The sequence below is a fragment of the Rattus rattus genome, chromosome 6 (assembly GCF_011064425.1).
Source record: "Rattus rattus isolate New Zealand chromosome 6, Rrattus_CSIRO_v1, whole genome shotgun sequence".
Lineage (NCBI taxonomy): Eukaryota > Metazoa > Chordata > Mammalia > Rodentia > Muridae > Rattus > Rattus rattus.
Genome location: NC_046159.1, coordinates 97,100,264 through 97,125,494, shown reverse-complemented (window position 1 = coordinate 97,125,494; position 25,231 = coordinate 97,100,264). Strand labels below are relative to the sequence as shown.

Here is a 25,231-nt window from a genome sequence, read left to right as displayed (position 1 = left end):
CTGGTGAACTCAAGACACAGGCCCACAGGAACAGCTGAAGACCTGTAGCGGGACAAAACTACAAACACGAAAGCAGAACACTCTGTCCCCATAACTGGCTGAAAGAAAACGGTAAAACAGGTCTACAGCACTCCTGACACACAGGCTTATAGGACAGTCTAGCCACTGTCAGAATTAGCAGAACAAAGTAACACTAGAGATAATCTGATGGCGAGAGGCAAGCGCAGGAACCCAAGCAACAGAAACCAAGACTACATGGCATCATCGGAGCCCAATTCTCCCACCAAAACAAACATGGAATATCCAAACACACCAGAAAAGCAAGATCTAGTTTCAAAATCATATTTGATCATGATGCTGGAGGACTTCAAGAAAGACGTGAAGAACCCTTAGAGAACAAGTAGAAGCCTACAGAGAGGAATCGCAAAAAATCCCTGAAAGAATTCCAGGAAAACACAATCAAACAGTTGAAGGAATTAAAAATGGAAATAGAAGCAATCAAGAAAGAACACATGGAAATAACCCTGGATATAGAAAACCAAAAGAAGAGACAAGGAGCTGTAGATACAAGCTTCACCAACAGAATACAAGAGATGGAAGAGAGAATCTCAGGAGCAGAAGATTCCATAGAAATCATTGACTCAACTGTCAAAGATAATGTAAAGCGGAAAAAGCTACTGGTCCAAAACATACAGAAAATCCAGGACTCAATGAGAAGATCAAACCTAAGGATAATAGGTATAGAAGAGAGTGAAGACTCCCAGCTCAAAGGACCAGTACATATCTTCAACAAAATCATAGAAGAAAACTTCCCTAACCTAAAAAAAGAGATACCCATAAGCATACAAGAAGCCTACAGAACTCCAAATAGATTGGACCAGAAAAGAAACACCTCCCGTCACATAATAGTCAAAACACTAAACGCTCAAAATAAAGAAAGAATATTAAAAGCAGTAAGGGAAAAAGGTCAAGTAACATATAAAGGCAGACCTATCAGAATCACACCAGACTTCTCGCCAGAAACTATGAAGGCCAGAAGATCCTGGACTGATGTCATACAGACCCTAAGAGAACACAAATGCCAGCCCAGGCTACTGTATCCTGCAAAACTCTCAATCAACATAGATGGAGAAACCAAGATATTCCATGACAAAACCAAATTTACACAATATCTTTCTACAAATCCAGCACTACAAAGGATAATAAATGGTAAAGCCCAATATAAGGAGGCAAGCTATACCCAAGAAGAGGCAAGAAACTAATCGTCTTGGCAACAAAACAAAGAGAAGAAAAGCACACAAGCATAACACATCCAAGTATGAATATAACAGGAAGCAATAATCACTATTCCTTAATATCTCTCAACATCAATGGCCTCAACTCCCCAATAAAAAGACATAGATTAACAAACTGGATACGCAACGAGGACCCTGCATTCTGCTGCCTACAGGAAACACACCTCAGAGACAAAGACAGACACTACCTCAGAGTGAAAGGCTGGAAAACAACTTTCCAGGCAAATGGTCGGAAGAAGCAAGCTGGAGTAGCCATTCTAATATCAAATAAAGTCAATTTTCAACTAAAAGTCATCAAAAAAGATAAGGAAGGACACTTTATATTCATCAAGGAAAAATCCACCAAGATGAACTCTCAATCCTAAATATCTATGCCCCAAATACAAGGGCACCTACATACGTAAAAGAAACCTTACTAAAGCTCAAAACACATATTGCACCTCACACAATAATAGTAGGAGACTTCAACACCCCACTCTCATCAATGGACAGATCATGGAAACAGAAATTAAACAGAGACAGACTAAGAGAAGTCATGAGCCAAATGGACTTAACGGATATTTATAGAACGTTTCTACCCTAATGCAAAAAGGATATACCTTCTTCTCAGCTCCTCATGGTACTTTCTCCAAAATTGACCATATAATTGGTCAAAAACGGGCCTCAACTGGTACAGAAAGATAGAAATAATCCATGCATGCATCGGACCATCACGCCTAAAGCTGGTCTTCAATAACAATAAGGAAGAATGCCCCATATACGTGGAAATTGAACAATGCTCTACTCAATGATAACCTGGTCAAGGAAGAAATAAAGAAAGAAATTAAAAACTTTTTAGAATTTAATGAAAATGAAGGTACAACATACCCAAACTTATGGGACACGATGAAAGCTGTGCTAAGAGGAAAACTCATAGCGCTGAGTGCTTGCAGAAAGAAACAGGAAAGAGCATATGTCAGCAGCTTGACAGCACACCAAAAAAGCTCTAGAACAAAAAGAAGCAAATACACCCAGGAGGGTAGAAGGCAGGAAATAATCAAACTCAGAGCTGAAATCAACCAAGTAGAAACAAAAAGGACCATAGAAAGAATCAACAGAACCAAAAGTTGGTTCTTTGAGAAAATCAACAAGATAGATAAAACCCTAGCCAGACTAACGAGAGGACACAGAGAGTGTGTCCAAATTAACAAAATCAGAAATGAAAAGGGAGACATAACGACAGATTCAGAGGAAATTCAAAAAATCATCAGATCTTACTATAAAAGCCTATATTCAACAAAACTTGAAAATCTACAGGAAATGGACAATTTCCTAGACAGATACCAGGTACCGAAGTTAAATCAGGAACAGATAAACCAGTTAAACAACCCCATAACTCCTAAGGAAATAGAAGCAGTCATTAAAGGCCTCCCAACCAAAAAGAGCCCAGGTCCAGATGGGTTTAGTGCAGAATTCTATCAGACCTTCATAGGAGACCTCATACCAATATTATCCAAACTATTCCACAAAATTGAAACAGATGGAGCACTACCCAATTCCTTCTATGAAGCCACAACCACTACTTATACCTAAACCACACAAAAAGACCCAACAAAGAAAGAGAACTTCAGACCAATTTTTATGAACATTGACGCAAAAATACTCAACAAAATTCTGGCAAACCGAATCCAAGAGCACATCAAAACAATCATCCACCATGATCAAGTAGGCTTCATCCCAGGCATGCAGGGATGGTTTAATATACGGAAAACCATCAACGTGATCCATTATATAAACAAACTGAAAGAACAAAACCACATGATCATTTCATTAGATGCTGAGAAAGCATTTGACAAAATTCAACACCCCTTCATGATAAAAGTCCTGGAAAGAATAGGAATACAAGGCCCATACCTAAACATAATAAAAGCCATATACAGCAAACCAGTGGCTAACATTAAACTAAATGGAGAGAAACTTGAAGCAATCCCACTAAAATCAGGGACTAGACAAGGCTGCCCACTCTCTCCCTACTTATTCAATATAGTTCTTGAAGTTCTAGCCAGAGCAATCAGACAACAAAGGAGATCAAGGGGGATACAGATCGGAAAAGAAGAAGTCAAAATATCACTATTTGCAGATGATATGATAGTATATTTAAGTGATGCCAAAAGTTCCACCAGAGAACTACTAAAGCTGATAAACAACTTCAGCAAAGTGGCTGGGTATAAAATTAACTCAAATAAATCAGTAGCCTTCCTCTACACAAAAGAGAAACAAGCCGAGAAAGAAATTAGGGAAACGACACCCTTCATAATAGACCCAAATAATATAAAATACCCGGTGTGACTTTAACCAACAAGTAAAAGATCTGTACAATAAGAACTTCAAGACACTGAAGAAAGAAATTGAAGAAGACCTCAGAAGGTGGAAAGATCTCCCATGCTCATGGATTGGCAGGATTAATATAGTAAAATGGCCATTTACCAAAAAAGCGTATCTACAGATTCAATGCAATCCCCATCAAAATACCAATCCAATTCTTCAAAGAGTTAGACAGAACAATTTGCAAATTCATCTGGAATAACAAAAAACCCAGGATAACTAAAACTATCCTCAACAATAAAAGGACTTCAGGGGGAATCACTATCCCTGAACTCAAGCAGTATTACAGAGCAATCGTGATAAAAACTGCATGGTATTGGTACAGAGACAGACAGATAGACCAATGGAACAGAATTGAAGACCCAGAAATGAACCCACACACCTATGGTCACTTGATTTTTGACAAAGGAGCCAAATCCATCCAATGGAAAAAAGATAGCATTTTCAGCAAATGGTGCTGGTTCAACTGGAGGTCAACATGTAGAAGAATGCAGATCGATCCATGCTTATCACCCTGTACAAAGCTTAAGTCCAAGTGGATCAAGGACCTCCACATCAAACCAGACACAACCAAACTAATAAAAGAAAAAATAGGGAAGCATACAGAACACATGGGCACAGGAAAAAAATTCCTGAACAAAACACCCATGGCTTATGCTCTAAGATCAAGAATCACAAATGGGATCTCATAAAACTGCAAAGCTTCTGTAAGGCAAAGGACACTGTGGTTAGGACAAAACGCAACCAACAGATTGGGAAAAGATCTTTACCAATCCTACAAAGAGATAGAGGCCTTATATCCAAAATATACAAAGAACTCAAAAAGTTAGACCCAGGGAGACAAATAACCCTATTAAAAAATGGGGTTCAGAGCTAAACAAAGAATTCACAGCTGAGGAATGCCTAATGGCTGAGAAACACCTAAAGAAATGTTCAACATCTTTAGTCATCAGGGAAATGCAAATCAAAACAACCCTGAGATTGCAGCTCACACCAGTGAGAATGGCTAAGATCAAAAACTCAGGGGACAGCAAATGCTGGCGAGGATGTGGAGAAAGAGGAACACTCCTCCATTGTTGGTGGGATTGCAGACTGGTACAACCATTCTGGAAATCAGTCTGGAGGTTCCTCAGAAAATTGGACATTAAACTGCCTGAGGATCCAGCTATCCCTCTCTTGGGCATATACCCAAAAGATGCCCCAACATATAAAAAAGACACGTGCTCCACTATGTTCATCGCAGCCTTATTTATAATAGCCAGAAGCTGGAAAGAACCCAGATGCCCTTCAACAGAGGAATGGATACAGAAAATGTGGTATATCTACACAATGGAATATTACTCAGCTATCAAAAACAATGAGTTTATGAAATTTGTAGGCAAATGGTTGGAACTGGAAAATATCATCCTGAGTGAGCTAACCCAATCACAGAAAGACATACATGGTATGCACTCATTGATAAGTGGCTATTAGCCCAAATGCCTGAATTGCCCTAGATGTCTAGAACAAATGAAACTCAAGACGGAGGATCAAAATGTGAATGCTTCACTCCTTCTTTAAAAGGGGAACAAGAATACCCTTGGCAGGGAAGAGAGAGGCAAAGATTAAAACAGACTGAAGGAACATCCATTCAGAGCCTGCCCCACATGTGGCCCATATATATACAGCCACCCAATTAGACAAGATGGATGAAGCAAAGAAGTGCAGAAGTGTAGATCGCTCCTGAGAGACACAGCCAGAATACAGCAAATACAGAGGCGAATGCCAGCAGCAAACCTCTGAACTGAGAATAGGACCCCCGTTGAAGGAATCAGAGAAAGAACTGGAAGAGCTTGAAGGGGCTCGAGACCCTATATGTACAACAATGCCAAGCCACCAGAGCTTCAGGGACAAGCCACTACCTAAAGACTATACATGGACTGACCCTGGACTCTGACCTCATAGGTAGCAATGAATATCCTAGTAAGAGCACCAGTGGAAGGGGAAGCCCTGGGTCCTGCTAATACTGAACCCCAGTGAACTAGACTGTTGGGGGGCGGCAATGGGGGGAGGGTCGGGAGGGAACACGCATAAGGAAGGGGAGGGGGAGGGGATGTTTGCCCGGAAACCGGAAAGGGAATAATACTCAAATGTATATAAGAAATATTCAAGTTAATAAAAAAAAAAAAAAAAAAGAACTAAGGTAGTGCCTTATATCGAGATAACACACTCATGGAGAAAGTGGTTAAAAATGTGATACAAATTATACTTCAGGAGATTTTCTTTTCTTGGGATTGGGAATGTAGGCTCAGTGTTGGTGGGTGGGCTAATGGCAGTCAATCATAATACCAAACTAAAAAAAAAAAAAAGAAAATTCTTGTGTGGAAAATTTTCTATTACTTGAGGAAAAAGGAACCTTGCAAGAGGCAGGGAAAGCAGCATTTCCTCATGAGTAAGGAAATCTGTATCTGTATCTTAAGAGGAAAGATGGATGAGATACCACACAGTGAAAAGGAGAACAATAGGCAGAGAATGGCTGAATTATAACTATTCTCCCCATTTCTAAGACACAAATGTGGATAAAGAGACAATAAGACTAACACAGGAAAAAAACAGCAATGGTGTAGTTCCGAGTATTAAATATGGCTCCCTTGAAGAAATTGATACTTACCTTCTGATTCTTACATGGTGCCAAGCCTTAGTGCTTTAAGGTGTAGCTTGCCATAACAGTAACAGAGGTGTTTTCCAGTTAGGAAACGTGAAATGCAACCTGGGATGCAGGTTAACAGATGGTGTAGTATGAACGACTGTATAAACAACTCAGGGTATTTTTGAACAAGTTTTCATTTACTTTTAAGGGGGGAAAAAACCCCAAACAGTGACAATGATATCGGGAACAAAGCAAGAGAATTATAGATGAAGAGTTTCAAGAATATGCCCAAGATGATGGGTCCACAAAACACCTCCAATGGCAAAATCTATACCAGACACGGACACAAAATGCTGTAAAAATTGATCCTGATAGCAGGAGCATCACAGATAACTTTTTTTCTTTCTTTTTTTTATTAACTTGAATATTTCTTATATACATTTCGAGTGTTATTCCCTTTCCCGGTTTCCAGGCAAACATCCCCCTCCTCCCTCCCCTTCTTTATGGGTGTTCCTCCCCACCCTCCCCATTGCCGCCCCCCCCAACAGTCTAGTTCACTGGGGGTTCAGTCTTTAGCAGGACCAGGGCTTCCCCTTCCACTGGTGCTCTTACTAGGATATTCATTGCTACCTATGAGGTCAGAGTCCAGGGTCAGTCCATGTATAGTCTTTAGGTAGTGGCTTAGTCCCTGGAAGCTCTGGTTGCTTGGCATTGTTGTACATATGGGGTCTCGAGCCCCTTCAAGCTCTTCCAGTTCTTTCTCTGATTCCTTCAACAGGGTCCATTCTCAGTTCAGTGGTTTGCTGCTGGCATTCACCTCTGTAATTGCTGTATTCTGGCTGTGTCTCTCAGGAGCGATCTACACTTCTGCACTTCTTTGCTTCATCCATCTTGTCTAATTGGGTGGCTGTATATATATGGGCCACATGTGGGGCAGGCTCTGAATGGGTGTCCCTTCAGTCTCTGTTTTAATCTTTGCCTCTCTTTAACAAGTGCAACTTTACATTCAGTGTGGAGTACATATGGATTTTTCTTAAACTTCAAACCCTAAGGTTTATGCTCAATACTTAGATTATTAATTTTATTAGATTTAGATTCATTTATTTTTATTTGTATATATGTATGTGTTTTTTGTCTTCATGTCTCTTTGTCCACCAACTTGTATGCCTAGTTTCTGTGGAGGTCAGAAGAGGGCATCTGGAAGTTGCAGATGGTTGTGAACTACCAAGTGGGTGGTAGGAACCGAATATCAGTCCTCTGGGATAGCAACCAGTAGTGTTCCTAGCACTCACAGTCTTTCCAGTCCCCCTTTATTCTATAACCTATTTTGTTAATACATAAATGTCTTAAGTTTTACTACAGTGTGCCCCTCACAGGCATATATAATGAAAGATTGCTCCCTAGCTGATAGTGTTCTTTTGGAAATGTATTAAAAATTTTACAAGGCATAGCCCGGTAGGGGGAAGTCTGCCACTGGGTAAGTGTCCTAGAATTCTCTTTTTCCTGATACCGACTTCCCTCCCTGACTCCTGACCACCACAATAGTCAGTTTCACCTTAGATTAAATACAACAGATCCACCTGACTTTGGTCTGAAATCCAGAGCCAAAGTCTAACATGCCCCCATGCTGTGGAGCACATAATAAGCATTAAACAAGGATCACAGTCACTTAACAAGTCTGGCCTGTGGGGGACAGCACCCCTCTAGGCCAGAGATCAGCAAACTTTATGGAAAGTAAAGGAAAGCCATTGCTTTATTATATGTAGGTGATCACAGGGTCTCTGTCCCAATTACTAGACCCCGACTTTAGATAAACAAAGGAGGAAAGCTGAGTCCACAAAACCTAACACTGATTTTACATGGTTTTCACGTGTTGTAAAGTATTAATCTCCTTTTGATATTTCTCAACCATTTAAAGATGTCATTGCCACCCCTGACTTGCCACCAGTGCAAGAGCAGACGGCAGGCTAGGCTTACAGCATGGGCTGTCATTTATCAACTACACCCATCTGAGCCTACTTGTTCTTCTGACTGTGCTACTAAATCTTATGCATGTGCAAAAACGTTCCTAAGAGGACGGTGGTTCAACACTCTAAAAACATCTCTTTTAGGCACACACCTCATTCTTCTGTAGTTGCCGAGCCACTCTGTCTGGCAGTGTGGTGCCAGGCACAGGGGTGGGCTGAGGAGCTTTACCACAGTGGGAGAAGAAGCTGTGGACCCCAAATGTACAGGCAGCCCAGACTATTGCTCACTTTGTTAACCAAATTATTGTTAATACTTACCCCCAAATATTCTTTAGATGCTCACAAAAATGCTGTCATATTTACTGAACACTAAAATAAATTATTCCAAAGCAACGGGTGTCAATAATAAGCCTAATTTCAAAGGACCGATGCTAAAGTCATTAGACTGCCATTCTTGATTACTTAATTTACAGTTTGCCAATAATTTTGCTAATGTAGGTTAATGAGTTTTTACATTTTGCAGTTATAAAACCTATCAGGTTAGATGATGCTGACTCCTCTAAAACTCCTTAATGGGAAATAAAGCAGATCTTTTGAAAAAAAAAGTAATAGGATATTAATTGTGATTTCATGCAGTATATCTAAGAAGAGACTTGGCCTCATAAAATAAGAAACCTGGAGTTGAGCGTAGTAAAATCATTCCCAAGTTTGCTATTAGCTCAGTCATTTTAGGTCAAGTCATTTAGTGCCCATCCATCTATCCAGGGTAGAAAATAATTGCACAAATTAACCCGTACCATTTTATGGGGCTCTGACACATCTACTGTAACTTCATGGACTGCGTTTATAAGGTTACCATTTCAGAAATGCTAGTTCCTCTTGGAAGCAAACATACTCACTGGGAAACTGTATTCCCCTAGATATGACAAGGTCATACAACAAAGTACACAAAGGTCATAAAATCTAGTACTCTCTTCAACAAAGTGTAAGATTTCTTTTTAATAAAATACAATATAATTCTATGAAAAAAACAGATAATCTTTAAAAAATATCCTGTCTTCCTCAATAAATTACCAATAAAAGTCAGCCATTGGGTATATTTTGTGTTAAATACTATTGCTATCTAAATTATACTCTTGATTCCCACAGAGTCAACAAGGGAAGTATAATAATCATGCTTTCAGCTACTCAGATGGAAACTTCGATACGGTAACCTGCCTAAGGCTACACGGCTGATGAAAACATGGCACTGAATGACCTGACCTCTACTAGTCAAGCACCTTCTCTGTTAGTCAAGAGGCTTTGGACTCAACACCATTTCTCTGTTTATTTGGAAAAGTTTAAGCAGAAATATGAGTTTAAGCTTAACCTTCATTTACTTTCTATAGTTCAAATGGTTGACTAAACCTTTAGCATCTAAGCATTCAGGGATACCATGGGTATACACAGCTTCCATGTAAACAGAGATTTAGAAAGTGTCATGACTCTTGTTGATATCTGTCAATGCCCAGGAAGTTTGCTTCCACCCCCCCCACCACCCCCCAAAAAAGAATGAAACAAACAAAAACCCAAAACATTTACTGATTTCCTAACATACTAAATTACATTAAACCATACACAGTACACCTATTAATGCTGTGATATATGACGTTTCAATAAAAGCAATGTTTAAATCAGATAATATCTATTTCCTGCTTACTATTTTGTTAAAGTAAAATCTTTTAAAACACTTTGTTTCACTTCTTGAAATAAACATTATTGCTACCTAGAGTCACTATTCTATGCAACACCAGCACAATATGAGTTGACTCTCTCTAGCTGAACTAAAACATCCATTGATAACCTTTCTCTAACCTCTGGTAACCAGCTTTGCATTCTCGCCTTTAATGAACAAATGGTATTGGATTCCATGTATGTACAACACAGTACAGGCCTTGCCTTTCCAGCTCTGGCTTATTTTACTCAGCGCAGATTCTCTTCTGGCAGTGCTGCCCCAGTTGACTGCATTTCCCTCCCGGTGGTGGCCAATGGCCTTCCCCTGTGTGTAAGTGCAACACAGTCTCCATCTGTCCATCAATGATCCGGATGTTTTCATTACACTTTTTCATTTTTTATTATAGGAATTATGCTTTAAAAGCAAAGTTACTGGACAAATTATTATAACATCTTTGAAAATCCCCATTTGTAACTCTAGATTTTTTTTTTAAACTGTTGCAGAAGGGCACATCATGTTTGAAAGACGTGTGTGAGGAGTCTTTTAAAATAGTCCCAGAAAAGATAACTCATGAAGTATTTATCTTTGGGATTAGTTGAGTTGATTTATTTAATTTCTTATCAACAATCAAATTCTTTAAGGAAAAAAATGACATCCACCAAAGAGGAAAGGAAGAGAAAGTTAATAATGCAGTATATCATAGAGGTGGGGGCTGTCTGTCCATCAAAGAACCAAGTGGCTAAAAGGGACCAGAAATGCCTGAATAATCTCTGAGGATAAAGACACCAAACATTATCCTTAATGCTAGTTCTAGAAATAGAAAATATAGTTTCCTAGCCATTTATATTAGAATATTGATATGGATTATTTTTAAAAACAGGTAAGAATATTACTGAGTTTTTACTTTTAAATTCTGCACATTTAATCTTTCTTGATTCACTGCTAAAGTTATCTTCTTGCATGCATATAAGTTATACACTGAAAATTATCAAACTTGATAAAATTGAATATATTAAACTTTTAATAGTCATACTTAAAATATGTCATTTAAATCAATTGACTGAAACTTTACAATTAGACACTGCTTTCCCTGGTTCAGGACAAAGCAGGCAAAGAGCAAAATGGCAGGTGCCCTAGAGAAGCAGCAATACAGGTCTAAAATTAGAGCAAACACATCCTCAAACTTCCTAAGAATTGCAACAGTTACATAAAACCAAATAGAGTCTCAGTGATCCATGTGCTTAGATACAGTTACAAAAGCTATTTGTTTACCTGCAGAGATGGAATCACAAAATAACCACCTTCAATTGCTTTTTGTTTTCAAAACTCCAGTGTAGTAGGCTGTTGATCTAATTTAAATTACTAGCTTCTTTATAAGCACTTCTATTTTTTATACTACAAATGACGTTTTTCTTTTTAAATCAGCAAATTGCAACTATGAATAATTAACTTCCTGTTCTAGTATGTCACACGTTTAAGCTTTTCACAATTCAAAGTACCAGGCTCTTCCTGGTTTTCGCAGTTTCACTTGTAGGAACTCTGCATTTGGGAGCCTAAACATGAAGATATTCTAATCCAGTGTCTCCTCAACTGCTCCAGGGATTGCATGTAACACTTATTTACATGGTGGAGCAGAATGAAAGGAAGGGCATTTCATCCTTCTGTCAAGGCAAGTCAAGTGTCTCTAGAACAACCAGAACAACATGAGGTTTTGAATGACTGCTTCCCTCCAAAAAGCATGGTCAGAATTCAGGGAGTGGAACCAGGTTTAGAAAAAAAGTTTCTACAGCCCACTTGAGCCTGCTGCCCTCAAAATGAAAAAGCAACAACAACAACAACAACAACAACAACACCAAACAAACAAAAAAATCAACAACAAAAACAAAACAAAAAACAAACAAACAAAAAGCCCCTAGCCTTACAAAGACCTCTGGCTGATACCAGAGGAACCCGTCAAGCAATGCCCCTTTTCGACTATAGATACAATCCTCTAAACAGTAACTGCCTGACTGTGCCTGACTTAATAGAAAGAATGTGGTGCACTCATTTCTTTCCTCCCAGGAGTCCAGTTTAAAGTACTGCTACACAGAGAGCCTAAATATGTGTGTGACTAGCCTCTGGTAGATTCTGGGTGGAGTCTCACATGAGCTTCTTAACAACAATAACTCTTGATACAAAAATGATTAATTAGATCCTCAGTGACAAAATGAGAAAGGGCTCAGAGTTGGCTATTCTTTTGTGACCATGGCCTATGTGCTGCTTTTCATTGTTTATTTTGTTATGTAACCTTTCCAGTGTTAAACCATAGCTACAGTTTTAACTATATGCCAAGGTTTCTAAGTCCTCTTTGAGAATTTTTGAACTCCTACATTGACTGAGAACCTTGAAAATGTAGAGTAATTCTATTTCAATGAGATTGCCTGAATGATATTATGTGTTAGACATAACCTGACCTGGGCTATGGTATTGATCTCGGTAGGTACCATGCCATCAAAGCCATTATGCACATGAAAAGTGTAGAGAAGATATCTTGTATATGTATGGATACACTGCCTGTCAATTAAGAAGCCTATGACCTATGGCTAAGGCAGGGAATAGAAAGTGAGACATCTAGGGGGAGAAAAAATTCTGGGGTCAAGTCAGACGAGAAAAGAACTGCTGGGAAGATGTGAGGAGATGAGCACAGGGCACCTGAGCACAGGTAAGCAGCCATGTGGCAGACAGGTAAGCAGCCATGTGGCAGACAGGTAGGCAGCCATGTGGCAGACTGAAGGTTAAAATAAATAGGTCATCTTAAGTTATGATTCAAGCCAGAGAAGAGCCTAGCTAGCTACATGGCCAAGGTATTTGTAAATAATTTTGAGTCTGAGTTTTATTTCTGTGAGCATGGGGCTGGGAGGAAGAACTGGGCCTAACTTTTATAGGAAAGAGAATGGAATCCATCCATGAGGTCTCTTCTCTCTTTCATTCTAAAAAGGCGAGGAGCAGCTGACGAAGGAAATGAAACACTGAAGATATTCATAGGTTCTTACCCATCAGGACTTGTTGCAGGATATTTGATCTCACTATGAACGCAGAGATTTCATTATTTACTGAAAGAAATCAGTGTCTAGTTCTAGTACCTCATCACTTAACACAAACCATTAATCACTCTGGGTGGAATACAGACATACCCTTAGCACACACCTTTAATCCTGAACAATGAAGGTAAAATTAGTTTGTAGAAGGAAGCACTCATGTTTGTAAGTGATGTCTAATTGAGTGGCAGACACAGTAACTAAGCAGAGAAAGATCTGACAGAATTGCATATGCCCAACTCTCACGAGAAGAGAGAGGAACCTTGCACAAAGCTCAAGTCCAAGTGGACCAAGGACCTCAACATAAGATCAGATACAATGAATCTAATAGAAGAGGAAGTGGGAAAGAGCATCAAAATCATTGGCATGGTGGGAGGTGGTATTTCTTAAACAGAACTCCAATGGCTCATACTCTAAGATCAAGAATTTATAAATGGGACCTCATGAAGCTGAAAAGCTTCTGTAAAGCAAGGGGCATAGATAATAGTACAAATAGGCAACCTACAGATTGGGGAAAAAAAAACTTCATTAACCCCACACCTGATAGAGGGCTAATATCCAATATAAAGAACTCAAGAAGCTAATCTCCAAAAAAACCGAACAATCCAATAAAAAATGGGGTACAGAACTAAACAGAATTCATAACAGGAGAATCTCGAATGGCTGAGAAGCACTTAAAGAAATGGTCAAAGTACTTAGTCATCAGGCAAATGCAAATCAAAATGACCCTGAGAGTCTACCTTAAATCAATCAGAATAGCTAAGATCAAAACTTCAGGTGACAGCAGATGCTGGTGAGGATGTAGAGAAACAGGAACACTCTCTACATTGTTGTTGGCCTTGCAAACTGGTAAAATCACTCTGGAAATTAATCTGGAGTTTCCTCAGAAAATTAGAAGTAGTTCTACCTGAAGCTCCAGCTATATCATTCCTGGGTATATACCTAAAAGATGCCGCACCATGGCACAGGGGCACATGCTCCACTATGTTCATTGTGGCCTTATATGTGAGAGCCAGTAGCTGGAAACAACACAGAAGTCCCACAATGGAAGAACAAATACAGAAAATGTGGTTCATTTACACAATAGCATACTACTCGGCTATTTAGAACAAGGACATCATGGGTTTTACAAGAAAATGCATGGAACTAGAAAATATCATCCTGAGTGAGGTATCTTAGACCCATAAGGACATGCATTTACTCACTAATAAGTGGATTTAGCCAAAAAGTATAAAATACTCCAGATACAATCCACATAAGTTAAGAAGGTTAACAATCTGAAGGGCCTAAGTAAAGGATGCTTCAATCCCACTTGGGAGGGAGAAGAAAGCAGAGGGCAGAGGGAGAGGGGAAACTAGGTGGGAGAGGGGAGATCCGGGGAGGGGAAAGATGGAGCATGATCAGGAATATTGGGGGAAGAAGAAGTGTGAAGCCCTGAGGGCCAGCACAAGGAAGGGAAATATGCAACCTCGGGAGGTGGGGGGGAGGTGCCTTCTAGAATGTACCAGAGACCAGGGAGGTGAGAGAATCTGGACCCAAACACAGGGATCTTAGATGAAATGTCCAACACAGGGGAGAATGAACTTGTAGAGTCTACGTCCAGTGGAAAGACAGGGCATCAAGTGGAAGAAAGGGGTTGCCATCTGCAAACTCTGACCCAGAATTGTTCCTGTCTAAAAGACCTGCAGGGACAAAAATGGAGAGGAGCCTGGGGGAAGGAGGTCCAGTGACAGGCCCAAGTTGGAATCCATCTCAAGGGAAGGCTCTATTACTGACACTATTACTGATTCTATGGTGTGCTTAAAGACAGGAGCCTAGCATGGCTGCCCTCTGAGAGGTCCAACAAGCAGTGAACTGAGATAGAAGCAGGTACACCTATTTAGTGGCCTAAAGTCAGGAACCCCTGCGGTTGAATTAGGGAAAGGCTGGAAGAAGCTGAAGAGGAGGGCGATCCCATAGAAAGACCAGCAATTTCAACTGACCTGGCCCCCTGAGAACTCTCAGACACTGAATCACCAACCAAGCAGCATGCATGAGCTCGTTTGAGACCCCTGACACATATATAGCAGAGGACTGCCTAGTCTGGCCTCAGTGAGAGGAGAGATACCTAGCCCTTGAGGGACTTGAGGACCCAGGGACTAGGCAGGCCTGACGGGGTGTGAGGGCATATGCAGATGAGGGGATATGTTTTTGGAGACAGGGAAGAGGAATGGGATGAAGAAATGTTGGAGGGCAGAATGGGGAAAGAGAGAAATAAAGACTGGACTGTAAAAAAGATTAAAGATATTAATACTAAAGATATTAATGTTAAAAGATTAAAGTAGTAGTAGCCATAGTAGTAGTAGTAGTAGTAGTAGTAGTAGTAGTAGTAGTAGTAGTAGTAATAGTAGTAGTAGTAGTAATAGTAGTAGTAGTAGTGGCAGCAGCAGCAGCAGTAGCAACAGCAATAATAAAAAAGAGAGTAGCACACAGAAAGTAAAAAAGAATGCAGTTTTACACAGTTATATATAGATGGGTCGCAGAGAGAAAGCTAGACACAGGCTAAAACAGAATGAGCCGGAGAATGAGGAGGCAGAAATTAGAACAGACTGTCAGAGTTAGTTTGAGGCTAAACAGCCAAAAGTCAGAAGACAAGGAAGAAGCCATATTGAATCAGTCAGCTTGGAGAGGAGTTTATCCAGAACAGCTTAGTTCATCAGCCAGCAAGAACTCAGAAAGAACTAGAAAGGGTGTGCTCATCCAGCAATACGTCTCAGAGGCTGAAAACATTCTAGGCTTAGATAAGAGGCTTAAAGCTTCCTAGACCTAGGTTAGCAGAATTTCATCAGGCAAATAGAAGTTACGATTACAAGGGCTTTCTTCCAACAGTCTCCAGAAAGACTAGGATGCAGATGGTGAAGGGGTTGGACGACTGAAGATATTCATGGGTAATGATGCCTTCCCTAGGACAGCAAGACTTAAGTAACAGAAAATGCAAATCTTATGCACAGAAAAGAAGAAGATGCTATTTCTGGATCATGAGAAGCACTGCTTTATTTTTGAGAAATTTCCCATCATTAAACTAGACGAATGGGGCTTAGTGATTAGAAGAAAGCTTCGATTCTGGAGGCTGACTGCTTTATCTCCGATCCTACTTCCACCAATTCCTAGTTGTGCTACCTGTTACAAGTCATTCAGCATCTTTCATTTCTAATTGTCTACATGATGCTGTAATATTTCTACTAAGTTGCTGCACAAACTAAATCAATTGTATATTGTAAATCCTTAACATGAGTTGTATAATACAGTTAGCTGTATTGTAGAGTAATTTCACCTACACTCTTGACTAATTTTAGAGTAGGTTTGACTTACAGTGAAATTAAACATTACTCTCTATGTCCTGACAGTGGTCATGCACGGCATTCTCCACTGTTAGCATTCTCCACAGAGGGCCGTATTTGTTAAAACTGAACACAGAGACAAAGCCCACAGTTTACATGAGCATTTATTGTCGGTGTTGTACACTCTATGAGTTTTACCCAATATGTATAAACATATTCATTATCCTATCATATAGTGTATTTTCAATATTCTAAACTCCCTCTTTAGAGATGTTCCCCCCCATGAGTTTTAAAAACAATAGTAAGTTTAAATACCTTTCTTCAGAAGTTCCTGAAATAATGACGGAAGCTTACTTAGCAGCATCCAGATACATTTTAGCCTAGCTCGGAACCAGTACAGAACATCCAGGTACATTTTAGCCTAGCTCGGAACCAGTACAGAACATCCAGGTACATTTTAGCCTAGCTCGGAACCAGTACAGAACATCCAGGTACATTTTAGCCTAGCTCGGAACCAGTACAGAACAGGTGTCGGTGAGGTGTAGGAAGACATTCTGGGGTGACATACATTTAAAAATATTAAGGTAAATTTCTACTTTTTTCAGACTTATTTAAGATAACTGTCTTGTGGATTTCCAGAAGAGATAAACGGAATGTCAAACACTAACTCATATAATCTCATGTCTCTTACATGAAATATTATATAAGGCCTATGCCTTGCCACTCTAGTTCTAAAAGAAGGCTTATTTCCTGCTTCCACATGGACAGCCCTCTAGGTACTACAGAAGCCAAGAGGAATGGACATCAATGTGAGGATTCACTAGGTCACCCTGTTAGCAGGAATAAGCAGAAATATCCTGATAGAATTGTTTCTATCAAGCTCTGCAAACAAGTATAACAGAAGAAAGAAACAAAGCTCTGGGAGGTGGACAGATCAGGAGGACAGTGAGTAGGTCCCCTCTAGGTGACTAAGGAAAGGCAGTGCCAGAGGCCCTTGAGAATAGTGTGTGAAGTGCAAGAGGATTAAGAAGGGCCAGCATGCACTGGGGAGTCACAGGATCTCACTTGGGAGTACTTGGGGTTAAAGAGCAAACATTCTTCCTTCCTAAATACCTTAAGGATATTAAATCACAAACAAACAATTTCAAAAACATACATGTAATCAATTCAATTTGAAAGAGCTACGATGGAGGTAAGCGCAGGAATTAGGTACATCCAGGAGCCAGTTTCACATGATGCTCCCCTGGCAGCCTCATCTTCCCCTTGTGAGATGCTAATAAAGGTTAGGCAGCCAGTTCAGAGAAGGCAAAGTAAAGAACCTGTCACTCACTGTCAGTGGAACTGCCTGTCTATAATTCCCTCAGCTACAGCTTTATATCACAGCATATGCTAATTAGGTCTCATGCCTAAGCCTACAGATTTGCTGTGCTCAGAATTTGTTTGCTTCATTTTGTTTCTAGTTTTTTTTTTTTTTTTAAATTCAAGTGGAGTTGGCCTTTCAGTGGTTTATAACTTACCATGCTTACATAATAAACAATTATGCTAACTTGAAAGTTTTTAACAGTCCAGTTTGCTATGTTTCCTAAATTACTTAATTTTAACATATCTAAATTTTATTGGCATGTGGGTAGGAGGTCTGAAAAGATACCAGTAAGGGTGAACATAATAATATTCATGAGATTTAAGTAGATCAGGGCAGACATTTTTAACAGGAGACAGTCAATGAAATTTAAATAGAACTTAACCCATGACTTCATCAAATTCAAAAGATATTCTAAAGGATTCTGATTATGAATTAAAAATAAATTTATAAATTATATACTTAGACATATGAAGAGACAAGAACTATTTTTGAAGTAGCATTAGTGGGAACAACAGACATACTCATAGGAAAATAACTTCTGAAAGGAAAAGAAAACACTTCCACATTGGCCATAGAGTTCTAGTCTTTCTAGAGCATCCCTCTACCCAGATCACTGTAGTGTAAGCATGTAAGGGAACCAGAGTCATGAAACATAATTTGATTTTTTTCTACATGTGAGAAAACTAAATAAATACTATTAACATCCAAAATCATTACATATTTGAAACACATACATACCTACCTACCCATCTTACTCACCACTTTTAACAATTGGGATCAGTGCCCTCATCCTTAAGCTGCAGTTAAAATTCAAAGCATTACTCTATATCAGTAATTAATGTGTAAAACAATAAGATATTCTATTCACATGTCACCTAGAGGTCAGTTTCTAACGATTTTCACTGAGAAAGTTCTACATAAGCCCAAATACCACTTTTAACTGTAACAAACACAGTAAGATGGCTGACTGCGATGTGGGCTAACACAAGGAACCATTTCTTGCTTCACTATGCACATGACCATCTGTAGAAAGGAAAATTGGTTTTAATAATTTTGATCGTCTTTGTGGAAGACAGGCTTTAACACTTAATATATGGCTTCAACAATATTATATGACAATAAGAAGATTTAATCAGGACACATTTGCTTAATAAGTCATTCCTAAATAATTCATGCGATTTGCTCACATTCATTACATTTGCCAACTCAGAAAATGTCAGGATACAACGGAAGGCAGAAGAAACAAGAGCCTAGGTGTCAATCTTGGTCTCTAGTTCTATTTCTGCAGCTACCTGGTGGCCTGTGACCTTGGCATCCACAGTAGAAAACAAGTGATCCACAGCAGAGCCTTTCTGCTGCCCTCACTCAGCTTTACACAGCTGAATGGCGCAGAGGAACCACAGTTCCTCAGTCGTGCTTCGCCTTTATAACTGTAGCTCTACACCGTCCTTAGGGACCTTAGGCAGTAGCATGATCCAACTGTGCAATGTTCTTATCTAAACAACAACGTTCGAGGCCAGGTTTTGAGTCCCATGTTTGACTACTAACTAGTGGTGCTACTATTCTATCTAGAGGATGTTCTTTGCGGTTCAGAACTTTCCCAAAGTCCAAACACTCTTTACAGCATAAAAATACATATATTTGGTCACCAGTGTCCTTTCTAACTTTCTGCTACCACTCACCCCAATTCAATGATTTATACTACCTTAATCCTATTGTGGTAATTGAGCAATTTATCAGATGCCTAGGTGTTAGTCATTCTGACCTTGGCCCAGTCTTCGCACCTTGTCCCCTGCTGTCCCTGAACTGAGGCACTGAGGAGGGCGCATGATGGAACTGTGAAGATGAAATCACACACCAGACTCATCGCCTTGCTGGTGTTGCTGTGAGAAATCCATTCCCAGAGATTCTAAGTAGTTGTGAAAGCAAGAACCAAGGAAGTGTTGTTGAGAAACAGTGACAGCAATTTGATCAAAGTTTCAAAAGAATTCTTTTACAGAAAGCATGAAAACTAATTAACCTTCAAGTTGTCACACAAAGGGGGCCATTTTACTGAGGCTACTGAACTCTATGCGATTACATTTGCAAAATCTTTTTACCTCTCATCCTACTTACCACTATTTACATAAAAAAACCCTGCTATTCTACAACATCTTCAGACACTAGCTGGAAAGTACAACTAACTTTTCAGTCATCTAAGTATCAGGTAAGCATGGTTTAAATCTCTTCTCCTGTAACAAATGAAGAACTACAGACTATTACCAAAGTTGGCAGAAAATCAAAATGTATAGAAGGAAAATTACAAAGACTGAATGTGATGACTTTTGTCCCCAGTCAGAGAAGCTCTGAGTTGCCTATAAAACAAAAATCAAAACCAACAAACAAACAAAACCAACAAATCCTCTTAACAAAGCTAAACAATGTGAGCTCTGTTGAGAGACACCTGTCATTCAATTAAAAGCAGGGAGCCACGTTGGAAGAACTAAGGCAAACAGAGATTTCACAGTGACATGAAAGAAAGGTAAACAGAGAGTAAGCACAGGCTTGTATACTCTTGCAAAGCTCAGGCACACGGATCAATGCTGGCTCTATGGTTACTCTGTGATTACAACAATATGTTAGCACTGTACATTTCATTTCTTTCCTAGAGCCCAAGTCTTAGATCACTGACACCTCAGACCAGCCTGGGGCCAGATGGATGTAAACCTGAAGATAATGTCCTTTCATGTAAAACAGAAGCTTAAGGACTGCTGAAGTTGGAGATAATGGCTTAGAGAAATTGTGTGTAATGTTGCATTAACTTGTAATTATCATCATTATTAAACTCACAGCCAAACACTCAGGGTGCACTCTGCGGGGCATGGTAACTGCATGAAGGACATCACCTCTCCACTCTAGAAGCATGCCAGGTGAGTTCAAAAGAAGAGACTTTAACACCCAGGACATAGAAAAACTGGATTGTACTATGTAGGCTAAAACTTAGAAATGAAATGAATTTGCTAGACAAAATGTTAAAAGGATATAAGTTGTGGCAGGCAGATCTCTGTGGGTTTGAGCAAGCCTGATCTACAGAGTGAGTTCCAGGACAGTCAGGGCTATACAGAGAAGCCCTGTCTCGCAAAACCAATATGACTTTTCAAGTTTAAAAACAAGCAAAGCAAGAAATACAAGAAGAATCCATCCGAAGTATTAATTGGGAAATTCCCATTATTGCTGAACCCTGATTGAAAGCATACAGTAGTTTCATGGGCGTTTACTTCCCTCATTTCCCTGACATTTCTGATTTTGGCAAGCCATCAGCATAAAGAGACAGGGAGGTAAGTCCGTTCTGACCATGGGTTCAGCTTGCTTTTGAGTATGCTGCTCCCTGCTTCTCCCTCTGTTTGCTCTGTTGCTGAAAATATGATTAATACCTGTGCATTAGCACAACTCTGCATTGTAAGCAAGGCAGGAGCTCCTTCCCAGCGAGGCTGAGGTATGGAGTTAATGAGAAGCGAGGCTGTGGGGGAATGAACAGGAACATGCCAATGCTGAGGTAATTGAGCATGAATATCAAACACTGACTTGGGACTGGTCTTCATTGCTGAAAGAAGGTCTGATCAGCTGGTGGGCAGATGGGACTTGCACAAATCTGCATTCCAGCCAATCCCAGAATTTGCATTCACAACAGTCTTGGTTCACTCATGCCATTACTAACTTTCTTTCCCTTTCTTTCCCTTCCCTTATCTTCCTTCTTGCATTTCTATCCTAAAATGTTGCTGTTGTCTGAGAATTTTACATGAGTACTGTTTTTACATAGTTTCCACTCCACACCACCCCTACCTCTAGCTGGGTCTTCCCCTATTCTATCCTTTTCTTTCTTTAAATATGCATGCTGCACACACACACACACACACACACACACACACACACACACACACACACACACACACACACAGAGAGAGAGAGAGAGAGAGAGAGAGATCTGGAACTGGGGCAGATATGATACTATCAGTGGCCTTGTCCCAGAAGACTGATTTGTTTCTTTAATTTTTCGGGGGGAGTATTTATTTTTATTTTACGAGTATGACTGTTTATCCAAATGTTTGCTTGTACAAGGGCACCCTGGGACTGGAGTTGTAGATCACGGTGAGCTGCCATGTGCTACACATTAAACTGGCTCCTCTGGGCGAGCAGACAGTGCTCTTAACTACTGAGCCATCTCTCTAGTTGTCTCTCCCTATTTTAGTAGCCATTTCTTGCCTGAAGGTATTAATCCCACCTTTCCTGTGAATTTAAATAGCATGTTACCTCTCCCACAGACTTAAAAGGAATTTACTTTATGATCAAAGTCACTGAAGTTACTTTAAAAAGAAATATGTGTGATTTGACTGTACCAATTTACAATGACGCTGTTGCTAGAATTACTAATACTACAACTTTTTTAAATCTCTGTATTGTTTTCTTAATGAATAACTACAGTCATTCACTACTGTGTACCTCCATCATCCCTATCTTTTATATAGTTTTTGACTGTCAAGAATTTGAGGCAGGTTTGCACACTAGTGAAAAAGCCTGGCTATTATTAGTAAGGTCTAATTGGTATTTATTTAAAAAAGCTAAATATTGTAGAAAACTTCTGAAACTCAAGGAGTATACCATTATACATATTTATAAAACCTCATTTATAAAGACATTTCAGTAGAGTTTACAATGAGACAATATAGATACATTAACTGGGAATTCGTTAAGTAAAATATTAATATAACTCATTCATTAAGAATAAAATATTAGTTAAAATGTATTATAACTAATGAGGGTATAAATAGCAATAGTTATTAGATATGCCTTGGTAAACTATAATCATATTAAATATATATGTAACATGTATGTTTAGGGTACTGATTAATGCATATCTGATGGTAACAGAATTTACCAATACTATGTTTCCATTCATCATTTTAAAAGGTTTATTATATATTTTCTATTTTGATAAATTATATTATTTTACATCATATAAATTATAAAAATATAAAATAAATTTGTATGAATATTAATCTTGAATATATCAAACATGTTTTATGTATTAAATTTCCACAACAAAAACTATGAAAAGAATCAAAGGAGGTTTTCAGCCCATCCCCCACCTCCCATTGACAGTCAGTCAGAGCAATGGCATGAGCAAAAGCTGGAGTATAAAAGGGGGTGTGCTTTACCTTCTTGGTGTAGTACTCTTTGACTTCAGGCCTAATAGAATCAAAGTCCCCACTGATGAATTCAGGCAAAAAGCTGAAAGAAACAGTTCCATGTGAGTCAGCTAGACTGATCCATTCATTTATGAACTTTAAAACTACAGCTATGAAGGCCAGAGAGAAAATTAAGATATTCAAAACACAAGGAAACTTACACTATTTTCATAGTAAATGGGGTGTCCTGTCATACTCCTGGTTTCCGCAGAATGGACTGAGGCCAACAGCCAATAAGAACAAGGTCAACTCAAACCATCAAGCTTTATTGTTTAAAACAAATAGATACTGATGAAGGCAACTGGTTAAAGAAATTAAGAAAGTCTAACACAAACACCTTTCTCTCCTCCCTGTTCTCGCTATGTTTAGATCTTAGCATCCTCATTTTACTCTCAGACAAGCTGGGAACACTCAACTTATCTGAAGAGAATAAACACATGGCCAAGTCATTCAAACACACTTTCCAAACACTTCATGACACATTTCTAGAAATACAAGGCTTCGAGAGAGGATTAAGATAATCATAGGAAGCCCAAGTTTTTTGGTTCAGTAGATGGCTTAGCAGATAAACATGTGTGTCATCATGCCTGAGGGTCTGATTTCCATCACCACAACATGTATGGGAGAACTGCCATGGTATGTTTGTCCTTTCTTAAAATCAATCAATCAATCAATCAATTCAACCAGTCAGTCAATCAATGTATTTTATAAAAGAACTCTAGGTTTTATACTAGAAGATATAGAATGTTGATACTGAATGCTACTTTAGTTCACTTTCTATTATTTTTTCAATTCATTTTTAAAAATCCCATTTAACTCTGTCTTCGTAAGTCATCATTTATTTTGCATAAAGCACCTATATGACTTAGTAGAATTTCCGCCTAATCTGACTGAGATGGTTTTGGCTAATTTACCCTTAAGCCACACAACTTCCTCTGACTACAAAGAGGAAAGTGAATGACAAGGATGTGGTCCACAGAGTGCCCTGCCTGGTGGGACATGCCTGGGTGCCTGAGGCAGGAATACTGAGGCTACAACAGGGGTACTCCTACTTATAGAAGGAGCAGCTGTCACAAAGCCAACAGCAGTGGGCATGGGTCAATGGGAGGATGCTTACCCAGCATGCTGGAGACCCTGGGTTCAATTCTCAGAATCAGTAAACAAATTCAAAATAATAACCTGCAGTGCATACAGTGCATGAGGATCACTGATTTCTGTGTTTTATTCATCCATGAACTATGCACTGCATGACTGGACACAAAACACTCAGGTTGATTCAAGATGAGGTAGAATTAGAAAGGAGACAGACATGGTGGACTGGTCTTGTTCCAATGGCTTCCTTTCTCAAACGTTCTCACTCGTTCCATCTGTCATGGCATTTCTTTTGCTTTTTTTCCTAGTTAAATAAATTCATACACTTTCAGAGTTTCTTTAAAAAACCTTCCACTGGACACTATTCTGCCATAGGTAAATTAATATGGGACATAAAGAATATTTCCATAATTTCCCTATTATCTCTGTAGAGCTGAGATCAGACCAAGAGAATGTCCAACTCACTTCACTGTCCAGAACAGGCATTCCAGCTAAGGCTCTCATTTGTACCATCTGGTTCAAGCACTCTTCCTAATGAGACTCACTTTGTATTACTCTCCAAATTGTAGTCCCTTAGATAGCTAGAAATAAATTGACAGTTTCCAAATAGCATATTGATTTTGATAATAAATAAAAATGAAAAATAAAAGCTAATGCCCCCAACAGCTGAGCATCTGTCCCATAGGATAGATCACCTTCAGAAGAGAATTAGATTTCCTTTTATATTTCACAAAGAATAATGTTAGAAAGCAACCCCCTAAATTCAATTATATTTTATATAAAATATTAATAGAAAAACAAAATTACATACATAAATTATAACCAACTTTAGTTACCTTTTAATATAATCCCCTTCGTGTAACATATATAACACATTTGTATTAAATCAATATGATTATTTCTATGAAGACTCATGCCAAAAGTAACCTGGCATTCCTGCTACAATGACTAAGATTATTATAAGTTTCCATCATAAAATACACTCTATGGAACTTTCTGAGTTGTCCTTTTTTATGCTGCAATTAGAAGTCCATTACACATATTCTTTGTGCCTGTTACCGTGGGACCTGGACATTCTGAAGGCATTTCTAGGGATGACACTTGACAGATGTAGAGGAATTATGTCATGATACAGATGACAGCTTATATAAGAAGAATATCTTTAGACTGACAGAAGGGCAGAGA

At 39.1% G+C, this 25,231-nt stretch overlaps 1 protein-coding gene across 2 annotated transcripts in view; it reads right to left on the bottom strand.

The window, feature by feature from the left end:
* Positions 1-25,231, bottom strand: part of Tpk1 (thiamin pyrophosphokinase 1) — a 297,093-nt gene that overhangs the window by 140,758 nt on the left and 131,104 nt on the right. For both annotated transcript variants that reach the window (XM_032906648.1, XM_032906647.1), the window contains one exon: positions 22,925-22,997. In XM_032906648.1, coding sequence (XP_032762539.1) covers positions 22,925-22,997 — 73 coding nt within the window. The remainder of the gene's footprint in view (positions 1-22,924; positions 22,998-25,231) is intronic.